Genomic DNA, 19,108 nt, shown 5'->3' with positions numbered 1-19,108 from the left:
TGTCACCCGTCTGACTATTCTGTGTTCAGAATTAGTGTAAACAGTAGTTTTAATCGTTATGGTCTTAAAATAGTAGGATTCAGTGTAATAAAGAGTAATAAGGTATCCTCCTGTATTAGTTTACTATTGCTTTATAAAAAATTATCAGAGATTTAGTGACTTTAATAGCACACATTTATTATATCTCAGTTTCTATGGATCAAGAGTCCAGGCACAGCTTAGCTGAATTATCTGCTCAGATCTCACAAGGTTGTAATCAAGGTGTCAGTCAGGGCTATATTTCACATGTAGTTCTCACTGGCTTCCGCTAAGCTCATTCAGGTTGGTGGCAGAGTTCAGATCCTTGTGATTTTGTGACTGAGGTCTCCATTTCTTGCTAACTATTGTTAGGGGATTGCTTTCATCTCCTAAAGACATCCACTTCTTTAGGCCGTTTGAGACATGATTATTAGCCCTTTTCTTGCAATCCAGCAGGAGCTTGTCTCTCTGATGCTTCATCTTCTTTTAAAGGTGCACCTGCCTGATTAGGTCAGGGCCACCCAGGGTGATTTCTCTATGGTTAACTCCAAATCAACTGGTTAGTAACAGAATTGGAAGTGATATCCCATCATATTTACAGGTTCTATCACAGTTAAGGGGCAAAAATTAAATATGGGTGTGGATCATTGCAGATCATCTTAAAACTCTATACCACATTTTCTTGAGAAAAATAGGTTTTCCTTACCTTGGTTTTGACCTTTACTTTGGATTTCTTGAGAGATGACAGAATTATGACTTATTTTAGTGTTTATGGTAGATAATTATTTTTTCTTCATGGTAAAAATTGGTTATCAGTAATGTATGTTCGTTTGTTTATAATCAGAATCTTCATCTACACAATATCATACTTATAAAATATTATTTTCACTTCTAAGAAGCAGAGCTGAAATGACAAGTCTTTTTCCCTTCCAAAGAATGATTATAAACACAAATAATATACACTTGGGATAAAGGATGTACTACTGTCATTATATAAAGTCATAATACCAGTTTTTCTCATGATGAGATAGTTTAATAAACATATAGTAATTATTAAGCATAGAAAGAGACCTCCCCTTTTCCTCAAGAACACAAATAGTTTCATCTTGAAAAAACTTTATAGGAATATTTTTGAAAATTCTGTATATAACTAGGATGGAGTATAATAAGAATAATAGATGGTATTAGAAAGCTATTGATCTCAGAGTTGAAATATCATCTAGTTATCACAATACTCTCATTCTGAGATGATTTTTCTCTCCTTACTCTTCCCCTCTTGCTGCTTCTTCCACCATTCCTTCAAGTTTTAAAAACAAAACTGAAGTGTTAATTAAATCTTTTAAATTGTAAGTATTAAAAATACTAATTCTATTACCAAGAGAGATGACGCTTTTTAAACTTTGCTATTACCTATTACACTGTTAACAGTAACATCCATTACTTATATCCCAAACTCCAGCTCTTCTCAGGAAAGAGAATGGGTTAATGACTTGCTTGTGAAGGGCTGGAGAATTGTAGGGACCTTGGAAGCTCTCTGTTTTAGATCAATATTTATATCAGGAATCGGAGTGAAAGGGATTGTGCTAAAAAAGGGTTGTTGCCCTTTTCTGAGATTAATCCTGATTTGGTTGGGATATTGGCAGGAAACAGATGATACATTCAGACAAGATGATTGGGGAGAGTGTTGTAGAGGATGGGCAGCATGAAGGGAAGCTACAAAGGATGAGGCAGTACTCTGATCTTAGCAATAGTAGGGGGACACCTATTGTTGTGGTGTCCTGATCGGAGGTGTGGCTTTTGTTAGAGGGATGCAGCCCATACCAGGACCTGGCAGGGAAGGAACCAGGAGAATTAATATCCTGACCTCATTCCTCTCCTACCCTACCATGTCCTACTCGTGAGTCCTACTGGAAGCTGAGAGCAAGGAAACTCATTGTCGTAGCTCATGACGGTTAGTCTCCTAGGGCACAGGGTAAGGTGAAGATGAGTGAAGAATACATCTGGAGGGGAAAACTAAAAAGTGTTTGGCAGAGATCTCTAAAATGGCTTGTGACATCTTTCATCCTGCAAGACTAGGGTGTTCATTTAGAGGATAATGTCTTAGTTGGGAGGCCTACTTAGGTCGTGTCATAACATTAATAAAATATTCCTAAATTCTAGTAACTCATTATCCTCGTGCTTCTACTCCAAAAGACTGTGTTACAACAAGGAACAAATATACTTTAAGTATCTTTGTCTTTGTTTTGCCTTTTCTCCCTTCTCAGCCTGGAAACTTCTAATCGCCGTTCAAAACCTAGGTCAAATATAATTTCCTGTTGAAGCTTTTCCTGTACCTATGCATTATCCTCTGGCTAATCTTTATTCCATTTCTCCTTTGTATATAATATTCAATTGAGCACATATTTAATTTTCTTCTAGCTCTTTGTTTTTTTTTCCTCTCCCTTGGCTACCCTCTTCAAGTTTTTTGTTTATGTCTTTAAAGTCCTTGCTTTATACACTATTTGACATATAGTAGGTACTCCACAAGGATTTGTTGACTCAATGAAGTTTTCTGATGTCCTAGGATTATAGATATGCTACCACATACAGTCACCAGCAACAACAGAAATTTTATGAGCACTTTGGACATTAGGCAGGTGGAACATGTCATCATTTAAAGTACCCCCTTTCCTTATTCCCTTAGCTTTTTGGAGTAGAAGATTTTATATTTCTGGGAGAGCTGCCAAAGAAGAAAGGCCCAGAGCTTCTAAAAGGATTAATTATAGGATCCAGAGGATTAGACTTTTCTCCAAATCCAGAAATTGGCTACTTTTTCCTTTATATTGTTAGCTGATGTGCACTATTTCAATGTAGTTCTCTGAACATCTGGTACTCAAACCCTGTGAAAGATACTAGTTTTGTCACTTAAGAGAGAGCTTCTCTCAACGTGCAGTATCCTTAGTTGAAACATGGGGATAAAAATGTATGATACTTGGGAGTGAAATTCAGAGGAAGATAACACAATGTCTCATCATCCTATTTCCCCCCACTTTTTCTCCCTAATTAGCCAATGCAGAACTGCACTTGAGGGAAATAAATCTTTGCTCTTCCAACTGGTTTGCAAGCCAGAGACTGAGTAGCTTAGTTTAAGAATCACAGTCTCAAATATTAACTATATGCACTGTGCTTTAAGCATTTTAATTGAAAATAGATGTGTCTAAGCATATCTTTTGCTGTTCCTGAATAAGAAAAATCTTGAGTAAGGTGGACCACAGAGAGATGAGGCAGTAGGACACATAGCTAATTACACAGGTGAGGATAAGATTTCTGAGTAATTTAAATAACTGATTTATCATTAATGGATTAAAAAGTGAAGTTCTTCTCACCATCTCTATTATTCACAAAAGTGTATACTTACTGGTCCCTTGTACACACTGCTGTTCTTTATTGTTCTTAGGCTTTTTACATACTTACTCTCTTTAGTGGAATTACTGAGGTGTGTTTCTTTCTTTCTTTTTTAATACAGCAGGTTCTTATTAGTCTTCAATTTTATACACATCAGTGTATACATGTCAATTCCAATCGCCCAATTTATCACACCACCATCCCCACCCCACCCCCACAGCTTTCCCCCTTGGTGTCCATGAGTTTGTTCTCTACATCTGTGTCTCAACTTCTGCCCTGCAAACCAGTTCATCTGTACCATTTTTCTAGGTTCCACATACATGCATTAATATACAATATTTGTTTTCCTCTGACTTACTTCACTCTGTACGACAGTCTCTAGATCCATCCACGTCTCAACAAATGACCCAATTTCGTCCCTTTTTATGGCTGGGTAATATTCCATTGTATATATGTACCACAGCTTCTTTATGCATTCGTCTGTTGATGGGCATGTAGGTTGCTTCCATGACCTGGCTATTGTAAATAGTGCTGCAATGAACATTGGGGTGCATGTGTCTTTTTGAATTAAGGTTTTCTGTGGGTATATGCCCAGTAGTGGGATTGCTGGATCATATGGTAATTCTATTTTTAGTTTTGTTTTTTTTTTTTTTTTTTGCGGTACGCGGGCCTCTCACTGCTGTGACCTCTTCTGCTGCGGATCACAGGCTCCGGACGCGCAGGCTCAACGGCCATGGCTCACGGGCCCAGCCGCTCCATGGCATGTGGGATCTTCCCGGACCGGGGCACGAACCCGTGTCCCCTGCATCCGCAGGCGGACTCCCAACCACTGCGCCACCAGGGAAGCCCTATTTTTAGTTTTTTAAGGAACCTCCATGCTGTTCTCCATAGTGGCTATATCAATTTACATTCCCACCAACAGTGCAAGAGGGTTCCTTTATTCTCCACACCCTCTCCAGCGTTTGTTGTTTGTAGATTTTCTGATGATGCCCATTCTAACTGGTGTGAGGTGATACCTCTTTGTAGTTTTGATTTGCATTTCCCTAATAATTAGTGATGTTGATCAGCTTTTCATGTGCTTCTTGGCCATCTGTATGTCTTCTTTGGAGAAATGTCTATTTAGGTCTTCTGCCCATTTTTGGATTGGGTTGTTTTTTTTTTTTTTTTTTTTTTTTTTTTTTTTTTTTTTTTAAATTTTATTTATTTATTTATTTATGGCTGTGTTGGCTCTTCGTTGCTGTGCGAGGGCTTTCTCTAGTTGCGGCAAGCGGGGGCCACTCTTCATCGCGGTGCGCAGACCTCTCACTATCGCGGCCTCTCCTGTTGCAGAGCACAGGCTCCAGACGCGCAGGCTCAGTAATTGTGGCTCACGGGGCTAGTTGCTCCGCGGCATGTGGGATCCTCCCAGACCACGGCTCGAACCTGTGTCCCCTGCATCGGCAGGCAGATTCTCAACCACTGCGCCACCAGGGAAGCCCGGGTTGTTTGTTTTTTAATATTGAGCTGCGTGAGCTGTTTATATATTTGGAGATTAATCCTTGTCTGTTGATTCGTTTGCAAATATCTTCTCCTATTCTGAGGGTTGTATTTTCATCTTGTTTATGTTTTCCTTTGCTGTGCAAAAGCTTTTAAGTTTCATTAGGTCCCATTTGTTTATTTTTGTTTTTATTTCCATTACTCTAGGAGGTGTATCAAAAAAGATGTTTCTGTGATTTATGTCAAAGAGTGTTCTTCCTCTGTTTTCCTCTAAGAGTTTTATAGTGTCCAGTCTTACATTTAGGTCTCTAAGCCATTTTGAGTTTATTTTTGTGTATGGTGTTGGGGAGTGTTCTAATTTCATTCTTTTACATGTAGCTGTCCAGTTTTCCCAGCACCACTTATTGAAGAGACTGTCTTTTCTCCATTGTATATCCTTGCCTCCTTTGTCATAGATTAGTTGACCATAGGTGCATGGGTTTATCTCTGGGCTTTCTATCTTTTTCCATTGATCTATGTTACTGTTTTTGTGCCACTACCGTATTGTCTTGATTACTGTAGTTTTGTAGTGTAGTCTGAAGTCAGGGAGTCTGATTCCTCCAGCTCCGATTTTTTCCCTCAAGACTGCTTTCGCTATTCGGGTTCTTTTGTGTCTCCATACAAATTTTAAGATTTTTTGTTCTAGTTCTGTAAAAAATGCCAGTGGTAATTTGATAGGGATTGCATTGAATCTATAGATTGCTTTGGGTAGTATAGTCATTTTCACAATGTTGATTCTTCCAATCCAAGAACATGGTATATCTCTCCATCTGTTGGTATTGTCTTTAATTTCTTTACTTAGTGTCTTATAGTTTTCTGCATACAGGTCTTTTGTCTGCCTAGGTAGGTTTATTCCTAGGTATTTTATTCTTTTTGTTGCAATGGTAAATGGGAGTGTTTCCTTAATTTCTCTTTCAGATTATTCATCATTAGTGTATAGGAATGCAAGAGATTTCTGTGCATTAATTTTGTATCATGCAACTTTACCAGATTCATTGATTAGCTCTAGTAGTTTTCTGGTGGCATCTTTAGGATTCTCTATGTATAGTATCATGTCATCTGCAAACAGTGACAGTTTTACTTCTTTTTCAATTTGTATTTCTTTTATTTCTTTTTCTTCTCTGATTGCCATTGCTAAGACTTCCAAAACTGTGTTGAATAATAGTGGTGAGAGTGGACATCCTTGTCATGTTCCTGATCTTAGTGGAAATGCTTTCAGTTTTTAACCATCGAGAAGATGTTTGCTGTGGGTTTGTCGTATATGGCCTTTATTATGCTGAGGTAGGTTCCGTCTATACCCACTTTCTAGAGAGTTTTTTATCATAAATGGGTGTCGAATTTTGTCAAAAGCTTTTTCTGCATCTATTGAGATGATCATATGGTTTTTATTCTTCAATTTGTTAATATGGTATATCACATTGAGTATACTGAAGAATCCTTGCATCCTTGGGATAAATCCCACTTGATCACGGTGTATGACCCTTTTAATGTGCTGTTGGATTCTGTTTGCTAGTATTTTGTTGAGAATTTTTGCATCTATATTCATCAGGGATATTGGTCTGTAATTTTCTTTTTTTGTCGTATCTTTGTCTGGTTTTGGTATCAGGGTGATGGTGGCCTCATAGAATGTGTTTGGGAGTGTTCCTTCCTCTGCAATTTTTTGGAAGAGTTTGAGAAGGATGGGTGTTAGCTCTTCTCTAAATGTTTGATAGAATTCACCTGTGAAGCCATCTGATCCTGGACTTTTGTTTGTTGGAAGATTTGTAATCACAGTTTCAATTTCATTACTTGTGATTGGTTTCTTCATATTTTCTATTTCTCCTGGCTCAGTCTTGGAAAGGAAAGTTATACCTTTCTAAGAATTTGTCCATTTCTTCCAGGTTGTCCATTTTATTGGCATAGAGTTGCTTGTAGTAGTCTCTTACGATGCTTTGTATTTCTGTGGTGTCCATTGTAACTTCTCCTTTTTCATTTCTAATTTTATTGATTTGAGTCCTCTCCCTCTTTTTCTTGATGAGTCTGGCTAATGGTTTATCAATTTTGGTTTTCTTCTCAAAGAACCAGCTTTTAGTTTTATTGATCTTTGCTATTGTTTTCTTTGTTTCTATTTCATTGATTTCTGCTCTGATCTTTATGATTTCTTTCCTTCTGCTAACGTTGTGTTTTGTTCGTTCTTCTTTCTCTAGTTCCTTTAGTTGTAGGGTTAGATTGTTTGAGATTTTTCTTCTTTCTTAGGTAGGCTTGTATAGCTATAAACTTCCCTCTTAGAACTGCTTTTCCTGCATCCCATAGGTTTTGAATCATCGTGTTTTCATTGTCATTTGTCTCTAGGTATTTTTTGATTTCTTCAGTGATCTCTTGGTTATATAGTAACGTATTGTTTAGCCTCCATGTGTTTGTGTTTTTTATGTTTTTTCTCACTGTAATTGATTTCTAATCTCATAGCGTTGTGGTCAGAAAAGATGCTTGATATGATTTCAATTTTCTTAAATTTACTGAGGCTTGATTTGTGACCCAAGTAGTGATCTATCCTGTAGAATGTTCCATGAGCACTTGAGAAGAAAGTGTAATCTGCTGTTTTGGTGTGGAATGTCCTATAAATATCAATTAAATCTATCTGGTCTATTGTGTCATTTAAAGCTTGTGTTTCCTTATTAATTTTCTGTTTGGATGATCTGTCCATTGGTGTAAGGGAGATGCTAAAGTCCCCCACTATTTTTGTTACTGGTGATTTCCTCTTTTATACCTGTTAGCAGTTGCCTTATGTATTGAGGTGCTCCTATGTTGGGTGCATATATATTTATAATTGTTATATCTTCTTCTTGGATTGATCCCTTGATCATTATGTAGTGTCCTTCCTTGTCTCTTGTAACATTCTTTATTTTAAAGTCTATTTTATCTGATATGAGTATTGCTACTCCAGCTTTCTTTTGATTTCCTTTTGCATGGAATATCTTTTCCCATGCCCTCACCTTCAGTCTGTATGTGTCCCTAGGTCTGAAGTTGGTCTCTTGTAGACAGCATGTATATGGGTCTTGTTTTTGTATCCATTCAGCAAGGCTGTGTCTTTTGGTTGGAGCATTTAATCCATTCACGTTTAAGGTAATTTGTATATGTATGTTCCTATGACCATTTTCTAAATTGTTTTGGGTTTGTTTTTGTAGGTTTGTTTCTTCTCTTGTGTTTCCCACTTAGAGAAGTTCCTTTAGCATTTGTTGTAGAGCTGGTTTGGTGGTGCTGACTTCTCTTAGCTTTTGCTTGTCTGTAAAGTTTTTGCTTTCTCTGTCAAATCTGAATGAGATGCCGGGTAGAGTAATCTTGGTTGTAGGTTCTTCCCTTTCCTCACTTTAAGTATATCATGCCAGTCCCTTCTGGCTTGTAGAGTTTTTGCTGAGAAATCAGCTGTTAACCTTATGGGAGTTCCCTGGTATGTTTTTTGTCATTTTTCCCTTGCTGCTTTTAATACTTTTTCTTTGTCTTTAATTTTTGCCAGTTTGATTACTATGTGTTTTGGCATATTTCTCCTTGGGTTTATCCTGTATGGGGCTCTCTCCGCTTCCTGGACTTGGGTGGCTGTTTCCTTTCCCATGTTAGGGAAGTTTTCGACTATAATCTCTCCAAATCTTTTCTCGGATCCTTTCTCTCTCTTTCTTCTCCTTCTGGGACCCGTATAAAGCAAATGTTGTTGCCTTTAATGTTGTCCCAGAGGTCTCTTAGGCTGTCTTCATTTCTTTTCATTCTTTTTTCTGTATTTTGTTCCACAGCAGTGAATTCCACCATTCTGTTTTCCAGGTCACTTATCCGTTCTTCTGCCTCAGTTATTCTGCTATTGATTCCTTCTAGTGTTGTTTTTATTTCAGTTATTGTGTTGTTCATCTCTGTTTGTTTGTTCTTTAATTCTTCTAGGTCTTTGGTAAACATTTCTTGCATCTTCTCGATCTTTGCCTCCATTGTTTTTCCGAGGTCCTGGATCATCTTCACTATCATTATTCTGAATTCTTTTTCTGGAAGATTGCCTATCTCCACTTCATTTAGTTGTTTTCTGGAGTTTTACCTTGTTCCTTCATCTGGTACATAGCCCTCTGCCTTTTCATCTTGTCTATCTTTCTGTGAATATGTTTTTTTTTTTTCCCACAGGCTGCAGGATTGTAGTTCTTCTTAATTCTGCTCTCTGCCATCTGGTGGATGAGGCTTTCTAAGAGGCTTGTGCAAGTTTCCTGGTGCTAGGGTTTGATGGTGGGTAGAACTGACTGTTGCTCTGGTGGGCAGAGCTCAGTAAAACTTTAATCCACTTGACTGCTGATGGGTGGGGCTGGGTTCCCTCCCTGTTGGTTGTTTGGCTTGAGGAAACCCAACACTGGAGCCTACTTGGGCTCTTTGGTGAGACTAATGGCAGACTCTGGGAGGGCTCATGCCAAAGAGTACTTCCCAGAACTTCTGCTGACAGTGTCCTTTTCCCCATGGTGAGCCACAGCCGCCCGCCCCCCCCCCCCCCGCCCCCCGCAGGATACCCTCCAACACTAGCAGGTAGGTCTGGTTCAGTCTCCCCTGGGGTCACTGCTCCTTCCCCTAGGTCCCAATGTGCACACTACTTTGTGTGTGCCTCCAAGAGTGGAGTCTCTGTTTTCCCCAGTCCTGTCAAAGTCCTGCAATCAAATCCCACTAGCCTCAAACTCTGATTCTCTAGGAATTCCTCCTCCTGTTGCCGGACCCCCTGGTTGGGAAGCCTGACATGGGGCTCAGAACCTTCACTCCAGTGGGTGGACTACTGTGGTACAAGTGTTCTCCAGTCTGTTAGTCACCCACCCAGCAGTTATGGGATTTGATTTTACTGTGATTGCGCCCCTCCTACCATCTCATTGTGGCTTCTCCTTTGTTTTTGGATGTGGGGTATCGTTTTTGGTGAGTTCCAGTGTCTTCCTGTTGATGATTGTCCAGCAGCTAGTTCTGTTTCTTTCTTGAATGTTTTGAAGAAATATGTTTCTTCCCATCAACCATCATTGTAATTAAAGATCCACTTGGGGGAATTTCTTTTTGTGGACTTGTGTTACATATTATTTACGCAGTGCCTGATCTTTTAGGAAAATAATTCAGCAAGGCCACAAATGGTCTAGCAAGTTCCTCTAGCATGTCAGGATTTCTCTTCTAGAATAGAAGGTAGAGGGTTAAAGTAGTGCAGATTCTTAATGTGTGTCTACTAACTGGAATGAACTAGGAGAGAATCAAACAAGGGATAGAAATTTCAGCCACTTATTTGTGGTGACAGAGTGCCCTAACTTTTAAGAAATGGAAGGGAGGAAATTAGTACAATATAATTAACTTTAAGATCAAGTTGAATGCTAATATGTGTTGTCCAGTATAGTGGTCATCTACTGACAAATGAGATAAAGAAAGGCAAAAGATCTGTTCAGGGAACAGATTTATTGGTGTCCTGTAAGAAGAACAAAGGTGTTAACAAGGTGCCAAGTGTGCTAGTTACAGATAGCTGTAGGTGAAAGAGCCACACAAAGTGGGAATCAGGTCAGATTATTGAGTAAACTAGAAAACTACCACAATCATGTGGGGATGAGATCAGAATAACTCAAGCAAAAAAAGAAGAGACAGTTTACAAAGACATTTAGGTAATGGAAAATTTTGTCATGTTTATGAAATTGTAGATTAAGGACAGCGATGTTCTAACAGGGCAAGAGATTAGCAATGACCAACGGCAAAAAGGAAGATATTTTGTGTCTTATTCTTTTTTTGTTTGTAGGGAAAAATAAAAATAACTTGACCAATCCCCTAGCAAAAGAAAGGCTATGTCTTGTGATACTTTTAATAAAACAGGAAACAGAGAGATAGGAGAGATGAGGGTATATGAAAAAGTCTGGTAAAACAAACAAAACTGCATGTGTTTAATTTAGAAATATAGGTTGGATTGCATGAATCTTTGTACTTAGGTTAATGAATGATATTAGTGCTACTTTTCTAATTAAAAAAATTATGGGTGTCTGCACAAGTCCTGGGAGGTTATAAATTGTATTTATATGCATTTATTTATTTTCCTTAAAGCAACATCACTTCAGTAACTACAAGTCATTGATTAGTTATTAGTCAAAATTCTCGTCACTAGCGTTTAATCAAATTTAGTATAGTATGAGGACAAAATATGCCATAACAATTTAATTCTGCTTAATTCAGGCTAAGAGAGTGACTTGCCAAAGGTCACAGTATGTGTTAAGACCTGTGCAGAGTCTGAGATTTTACCCTATTTACAAGTTAACAAGCTAGTCTTTCACTGTTTCATGTGTAGTGGCAGAAGACACAGGACTCCTGAGTTGGAGGCAAAGGACTTTTATTACTCACAGTACAGTAAGCATCATGAGTCTCATGTTGATTTGAACTGCTTCCTCATCCCCGCCCCCTTAATCCAAAGTAGGCAATGCAGGTAGAACTATTACATGGTTGCTGTGCAAGCAGTGACATATCAAGAAACACCAACCTTCTCATCACATGGAAAAATATATATTTTTTATTTAATATCTATTGATATATCTTTAGTATCTATATGAGATGATGGAGGTTCACTGAACTATTGTGGTTATCATTTCATGATGTATGTAAGTCAAATCATTATACTGTACAACTTAAACTTCTATACAGTGCTGTATGGCATTTATATCTCAATGAAACTGTAAGAAATAAAAAGAAACACTGGACTTGGGGATTCATTGTTTTTATTGTTTATTTCCTGTTTCCATTGCTTTGCTGAAGCAAGACAGCTCTTGGTCAGGTGGAAGACACTATCCCTAAAGGTTGCTTGCTGCAAATGCAACCTTGAGAAGTGATCCATGAAAAGAGTAGTTGGGGTTTTGCATTCTTGGCATACTCAGCAAGGATGTGCAGGGATGCTCAGGTCTCATGGTGGGATGCTTCTTCCAATAATATGTGGCAGAATTAGACCTTAAATATAGTTTTACTGTATCATGACTTAAATTCTAGCTGAAAAGGAAGCCCTTTTCCCCCAGATATACTTATCTTATTTTTCTGTCTTCTCCAGGACATCTTGCAACTAGTCCTCGTAGCTTATTTGATATACTCAGTTACTAAATCCAGTTATGGTTATTATGAAGGCAGAGAACAGATAACAGGGCCCAGTTTAAGGAAACTTACTGGTCTTAGTCTCAGACTCTTCTCTAGTTTTCACTAGATACTGGCACTGCAAAGAGCCATAATAATGTTTTCATAAAGGAAGTTCCTTGTCCCTATGGCCACAGTAACATTGGCTATAAAAACTGGAGAGAATAATAGGAACTATAAGGAAATGTGGATGAGTGGTGTAATTAATGGTGGATATAAGGTGTGACAGAAGAAAAAGGTTGTTTATTAATACCTCTTAAGTCAGGGTTTTGCTTTTCCTAAGGGAATAATTAAAATAGAGTTTGAGGTTCGAAAGAACTTAAGGAATATTAAATCCAGGCTCCTATATTTATTTTACAGAGTAGAAAATTAAGACATAAAATTGTTAAATGGTTGCTCAGGATCAAGTTTCTAGTAACAAAGTAAGGTGATGGGGCAAAAGTTAGATTATAGTGATAATCACATGCCTAGTATTGGATTGTTACTCCCCTTTAACTAGAGCAGTCTATAGGAGTCAGTCAGTAACATTTGTTGAATTACTTTTATGATTGAATAAGATATATTCTCAGTCCTCAAATAATTCATTTACTAGTGATCAATAAGAATTCAATTTGATATCTATTATTCTAAAATCTTGTACAAATTGCATAGATTAATTCAAGTTGGTGGGGGGGAAGGGACAGCTTTATAAATGTACAGATATTTGAGCTAGGTCTTGAAGAATTACAATGAAGTTTCTATGAGAGAAGTGGAAGTCCAGCATTCCACGCAGAGAGAGAACCACTTACATTGGCATGGTGAATGAAAGTATATAAGTTGATCAGGAAATGATCAGTGGTTTGATGTAGCTGAGTGTAACTAGATTTGAGAGTGGAATTGCAGGCAGAATCCAAATTAGGAAAATCTTAGATACCATGCTAAATACTCTGGACATTTTTGGGGGGAAACACTGACATTTTAAGGCAACTTGGTATATGAGGTATAAGAGGAAAAGGTGAGTTCAGAAATCAGAATCAGTTAAAAAGAAGAAAAAAGGAATGTCACAAAAGCCAACTGCTGAGAAATAAATGTCACAAAAGCCAACTGCTGAGAAATACGGTATTTGAAGGGTAGCAGAAAATGCCACCCCATAGTATGCCAATTTGATGTAAGGATTTTGAGCTGAAGGCAATTAAAAGAAGCAGATATTTGCCTAAAGGCCCGTAGCTTTTATAAAGGTATTCTGCCTCTGTTCTCAACCAGGAAGGACAGAAGTTAATTACCAGAGACTGCATGAAAGTATCCTACACAACAAACCTTACTTAATTAGCCCCTATCTTCCATTAGTTCCTACATATATTTATATTCCCACAATTTGCTGTCCTAGAAACTCAAAGTCCTTCTTCTTTTTGTTAAGATGCTATATAAATCCAAGTTGCCACTCTTTCATTTACTCATCACTGAATATTCCCATGTGTATGCCTGGTACGCAAGTTAATAAACTTCTATTTGTTTTTATTTTGTTAATCTGCCTTGTCAATTTAATTAACAAGGTCCCAAACAGGAAAATCTAGAAGGATAGAGGGAAGAAGTTTTTTCCTCCCCTACAAGTTGTAAATAGGATCAAATGTGTCAGGTAGGATGAAGACTGAAAAGGGTCCATTGTATTTGGAAATAAAAAGGTCATTGGTGCCTTCTGTCTAAGAAGTTTCAATAGAGTGTGAGAACAGAAGTAAAATGGCTGCTTTCTGCTGATGGAAAGATTCAGAAAATGGATACAACATTTGTTCATGTCCTTTTATCTTAAATCTGAATAATTGACAGTTTGTATCATATTCTGTTTCAAACCTTCAACCTTCTTAAACTAGTTATAACAAATTACATTTATTTCTGTATGACTCTTCATGGCTTTTCCCTTTCAGATCCCACCCTATTGGTCAATGGCCCACAAAGGATAAAAGGTTACATACCTTATGCTAAGGAAAAAAGCACATTATCTAGTGGAACTGTCACTATTTTCCATAACAGCCTCATCCTACCTACATTCATTTCCATTGTAACATTTTAAAAAAACCCATCTCCATTAGCAAATTACTATTGTAGATAGAACCCACATTGTTATTGGCTTTTATAATATAATACTGCTGTGTAATATTAGAATATCTTATCCTAAATATTTATGACATAAGTTTTATGCATAATTTTTCTTTAAGAAGTACTTTCAAATATATCTAGTTGTATGATTACACATTTTTAAAAGCCTGCAAGGCTTTGTTACTATTTCTTAGTGTTAACTGAAATGTTAACCTCATTATTTCTTAGTGTTGGGATTAGATGAGTATGTTTAATGGTCTTATTTTTATATAAAAATACTAAGAAGATAGTTCTAAATTTTTAAAGTAATGTCAGATTTTAGTTTTAGTCTTCTTTTTCCCTGGAGGTTGTTATATTTTGTCTATATATAACATCAAATTATAGTTTTTAAATTGAAGTTTGTAACTATGTAAATTTCAAACTCTTTACATCATTAAAGCAGGTTAATTGGCTTAGGTTAAGACTTCATCTGAGAATTCTTGATTTTAGTATAAATTTAAGGATTTGGAGAGTTTAAAATCTGAATTTTTGAAGGGGAATTGAGACTGTGAATATGTCTCTAAACTTTGAAGTGTAGTCAGCTTCCAATTATCTGCATGTGCCAGAGACCATCCCCTCCTAGGTGGGAATTTCTTAGTCCTGCTGGGAAATTGCCCTTGCCTGCATCCAGTAGAAAAGGGTTCTACCCATCTTGTTGGTTTTTAAAGCCAGTTTGTCTCCCCACCCATGCAGATGGTGTGATTGCATATCACCCGTCTTTCAAATGCACTCCTCCTTAGAAGTTAGGAGATTAAGTTCTGAGTGACATTGGCATTCTAAAATTGGCTGTCATATCTGCAATTCAAATAGTACTTATTCTCTATGTAGAAATTAAATTAGAAGTATTTTAATAGCCAAATAAATTAGCTTAGTATTTTAATAGCCCATGGTTATAATCATTTACTTAAAATTAGTGAGGCACTGATTTCAAACAGTTGTCATTTTCATTTAGATAGTTGTTTTTATGTTTTTCTTTATTATTACATGGAATTTATTAAACTTCACAGTGCAGCTATAAATCAGGGAGAGAGCAGAATCCTGGTGTAAATGAGGTAGCTTTCAGGAGACAGAACAGCCTGGGCTCAGATATGACTTTATGGTGGAATGCAAAGGGTTAGGTGAGAGCTTCTGAAAGGAGTGAAATCTAAACAGAGGTCGAAAACATGAGATGTTCAGGCTGGAAAAGGAGTTGCGAATTGAGAAGGAAGAGTGTCCAGGAGAAGAGAAAGCATATTTGAAGGCATAGAGGCTAGAGAGAGCACACGTTGTTAGTGAAACTTGTTAAAAATAAACCATCACCACCACCACCATCACTAACTGAAGTCCTTTGATGCAAAGATGGAGCATGGCAAGAGGAGATTGTAGAGCGATTTAAGGATATACTAAAGGGTTTTAGGCAAGGTAGTGATCAACTTCATATTTTACGAGTATCACTGATATTGCAATCTGTGGAACAGATTGGTGGGGGCAAGATTTGATGCAGGTTGACTGATGATGAGACTTTTACAATAATCCAAGTAAGAGATAATGGTGGCTTGATTAGTGTGTTATTGATGAGGAAAGAAGGAAAATGATGAGCTATTTCCAAGATAATTAATAGTTCTTAGAGATAGATTAGGTGGATAGAATAGGGAGAGGGAATAACTGAGGTTGACTCTCTTGTTTCTAGCTTGCCAACAGACAGGATGGTGATTCTTCCAAGGAGGATGGGGGATTTGGTTTTCTCCCCATGACTCTCCTGAGGATGATGGATTTATGATTTTTATCCCCATGAATGGATGAAGTGAGACAGGAGAAGGGAAGATTGGAAAGAAGGGAATATTAACTTTGAGAAAGACCACTCATCAAGAAAATGTGGAGCCAGAAAGCCAAAGCTGCTTACCACCATGGGGCTGTTTTTATAGTCCATGGATGTAGCTTCTTGTAAGAAACCCATTTGTTTTACTTGTTGTAATATAATTTTATCTTTATAACAATATATAAATATTATTTTTCTCTTCCCATTTTGTAATATAGTGTTCTTCTCTCAGCATTAGATCTGAAAGGAACCTTGGAAATGATAGTTTCTGTCAATAGGTGAGGAAATTGGAGCTCTGAGAGAAGGCCACATGATATCTGTGGAGTGAGAGAAGTAGTGGAATCCAAGTCTCCTAAAGGCCACTTCATCACTCTTTCCGTAGTACCTAGCCAGTCCACATTGATTATTGCATTCCATTAAAACAAATAAATGAAGTTGAAGACTTTGTGGAAGAAAAACATCATTATCACAGAAGAAGGGAAAATTGCATAAATAAATATATTCTTTACTTAACACTTCTTTGCTAGTACAGAATGCTGTTTCAGGTAACCAGGGTTACAGAAATTCAGTCGCTTCTCAGTATTGCCTTTCCTATCCTTCCATTGACCTTCCACCCTGAAGAACTGGCAAGGGTTAAAACTCGGGTGATCTGGACTTAGGCTTAGCTTTATCTCTAACAAATAGATGAACTTGTTCCACTTCTATAGATCTCTGTTTCTGTATCTCAGAAAATAAGATCCCTTTAAAATCCTTTCTATTTTCTCTCTGTACCGTTTTATATTTTCCATTACTGGTTGTCTTTACTTTCTTCCCTAAACTGCTTCTCCTTCTCCATGGCAAATAGAAACCTCTAAAAAACCTAAGTACTGTTAAGTCAGTGACGTGTAAGTCTAGGATGGTCCTGCTTATGGAGTGAGTAGAATAGGGCCAGATTTTGCTTTGTTCTGTTAGTAACATATCACCATATTTACTTTCCTTCTTTGAAAAACAGGCCTTGAAATCAGGAAGATAAGGCAAAAGAGGAAGGTCCTAGAATCTGAAGTAGATGAGGGTTGGGTGTAGGGCAGGTATAGTGCTGTGGTCTTCCAAGTGGACAAAGGACACCCTAGGAGATGTAAATGATGATTCAGTGGTTTTGGAGAGAAAATATTAGAAGTTTTATTTGTTTTTATTTTTTTTAATTGTTTTTTTTAAGCAGATGTTTGGGGTAGGAGTTTATTAATTCATTAATTTATTTTTGCTGTGTTGAGTCTTCGTTTCTGTGCGAGGGCTTTCTCTAGTTGTGGCAAGCGGGGGCCACTCTTCATCGCAGTGCACGGGCCTCTCACTATCGTGGCCTCTCTTGTCGCGGAGCACAGGCTCCAGACGCACAGGCTTAGTAGTTGTGGTTCACCAACCTAGTTGCTCCGCGGCATGTGGGATCCTCCGAGACCAGGGCTTGAACCCGTGTCCCCTGCATTAGCAGGCAGATTCTCAACCACTGCGCCACCAGGGAAACCCCTGTTTTTATTTTTAATTTCTTTATTTTCACAATTCTGCTTTTGTGTATGTCATAATATATGACAAATCAATATAGTACATGCATATATTTACAAATGAATATATATATTCATTCATATTGTATGTTGTGTGATTATGCTTAAACATGTTAAGCTAACAGAAGGTTATGGTCAAATAAGTTTGGGAACCATTAGTGAAGAGTTTGCAAAAAAGGTGAGTCAAGGGTATCAAGATAAATACCATGTACTTAATTTCTCATTTTTGGATATCATCCTGTCTGGAAATAAAGAGAAGAAATCTAAAATAAAGATAACAACAAATAGCATTTTGGTAGTTTAATTTATTTAACTGAGTCTTTTATAGAGTTGAGGAAAGGTACTCACCCACAAAAATATTTAATTTTACTCTTGTTCATGATTTTTTTGGGGGGATTAAGTAACTCATATTGAAATTGACAGTATAATTTAACTTATTTAAACTTTTCAACTCAAGGAGTAAGTACTAGATTACATTAGTGATTTTAAAAGATTTGCTAGGAATTTCAAAATCCTATTTCTTCAGTTTTTTTCCATTTATTTTGTCTTATTTTATTTTGTTTTTTCCTGATTTTTTTCTCACAGAATAAGACCACAGCTTGCCAAAGAAAGGATTGAAGGTTGCCATATTTGTACATCTGTCACACCAGGAGAACCTCAGGTCTTCCTAGGCAAAGATAAAGCTTTCACTTTTGATTATGTGTTTGACATTGACTCCCAGCAAGAGCAGATCTACACTCAGTGTATAGAAAAACTAATTGAAGGTTGTTTTGAAGGATATAATGCTACAGTTTTTGCTTATGGACAAGTAAGTACCAAATTATTTTCATAGAAGCTGTAACTTTTCAGAAGTGTCAATTCAATTGCACTTTCACTTCTGTCACTTGAGATTATGTTATTAAGGTCAAGCATTCATTTTTCTCTGTTCTTTTATTCAGACTGGAGCTGGCAAAACATACACAATGGGAACAGGATTTGATGTTAACATCATTGAGGAAGAACAGGGTATTATTTCTCGTGCTGTTAAACACCTTTTCAAGAGTATCGAAGAAAAAAAACACACTTCCATTAAAAATGGACTTCCTCCTCCAGATTTTAAAGTGAATGCCCAATTCTTAGAGGTAATAGTCTAATTGTGTCATTAGTTTCCTTTAAATCTTATTCTTAAGACCATAGCCCTATGATTTTATACTCCCGCTTCCATTTTAGTGCTTGGCATATAGTGTTCAGTAAATGTTGACTAAATTAGCATTAGGTTATAGGCGATAGCAACAAGAGATAATAGGTTATAAGTATTCCTTACTTGTTGGCATTTAAGATTATAAACATTTGACCAGTGTCCACAGAGTAAAACAATTAATATTGTTTATTTCAGATTTTTTCTTTATCTGAGAATTACTGTTATAATGTAGGCAGGCTCACAAAGTACTGGGAACACAGTGACTGAGACCAAAAGGGAGGGGGAGATTGTGAGGAATAATAGGATTGATGCTGTAGCACTAATCTGGTGGCAGAAGCTGGTATTCCTACAAGGATAGGCAGATGTTTTGATGCAATGTGCAAAGGTTGGGGCAGGTATGGATTTAGGGCAGTCTAGGCTGGTGGGAGGGACATACCAGTAAGAGGA

At 37.3% G+C, this 19,108-nt stretch overlaps 1 protein-coding gene across 3 annotated transcripts in view; it reads left to right on the top strand.

Moving 5' to 3' along the window:
- Positions 1-19,108, top strand: part of KIF21A (kinesin family member 21A) — a 158,129-nt gene that overhangs the window by 62,724 nt on the left and 76,297 nt on the right. For all 3 annotated transcript variants that reach the window (XM_060024581.1, XM_060024582.1, XM_060024580.1), the window contains exons 2-3: positions 18,067-18,289; positions 18,420-18,602. In XM_060024581.1, the coding sequence (XP_059880564.1) occupies positions 18,067-18,289; positions 18,420-18,602 (406 nt within the window). The remainder of the gene's footprint in view (positions 1-18,066; positions 18,290-18,419; positions 18,603-19,108) is intronic.

Source organism: Delphinus delphis, chromosome 11 (genome assembly GCF_949987515.2).
Source record: "Delphinus delphis chromosome 11, mDelDel1.2, whole genome shotgun sequence".
Taxonomy (NCBI): domain Eukaryota; kingdom Metazoa; phylum Chordata; class Mammalia; order Artiodactyla; family Delphinidae; genus Delphinus; species Delphinus delphis.
This window is presented reverse-complemented; position numbering and strand designations above follow the sequence as displayed.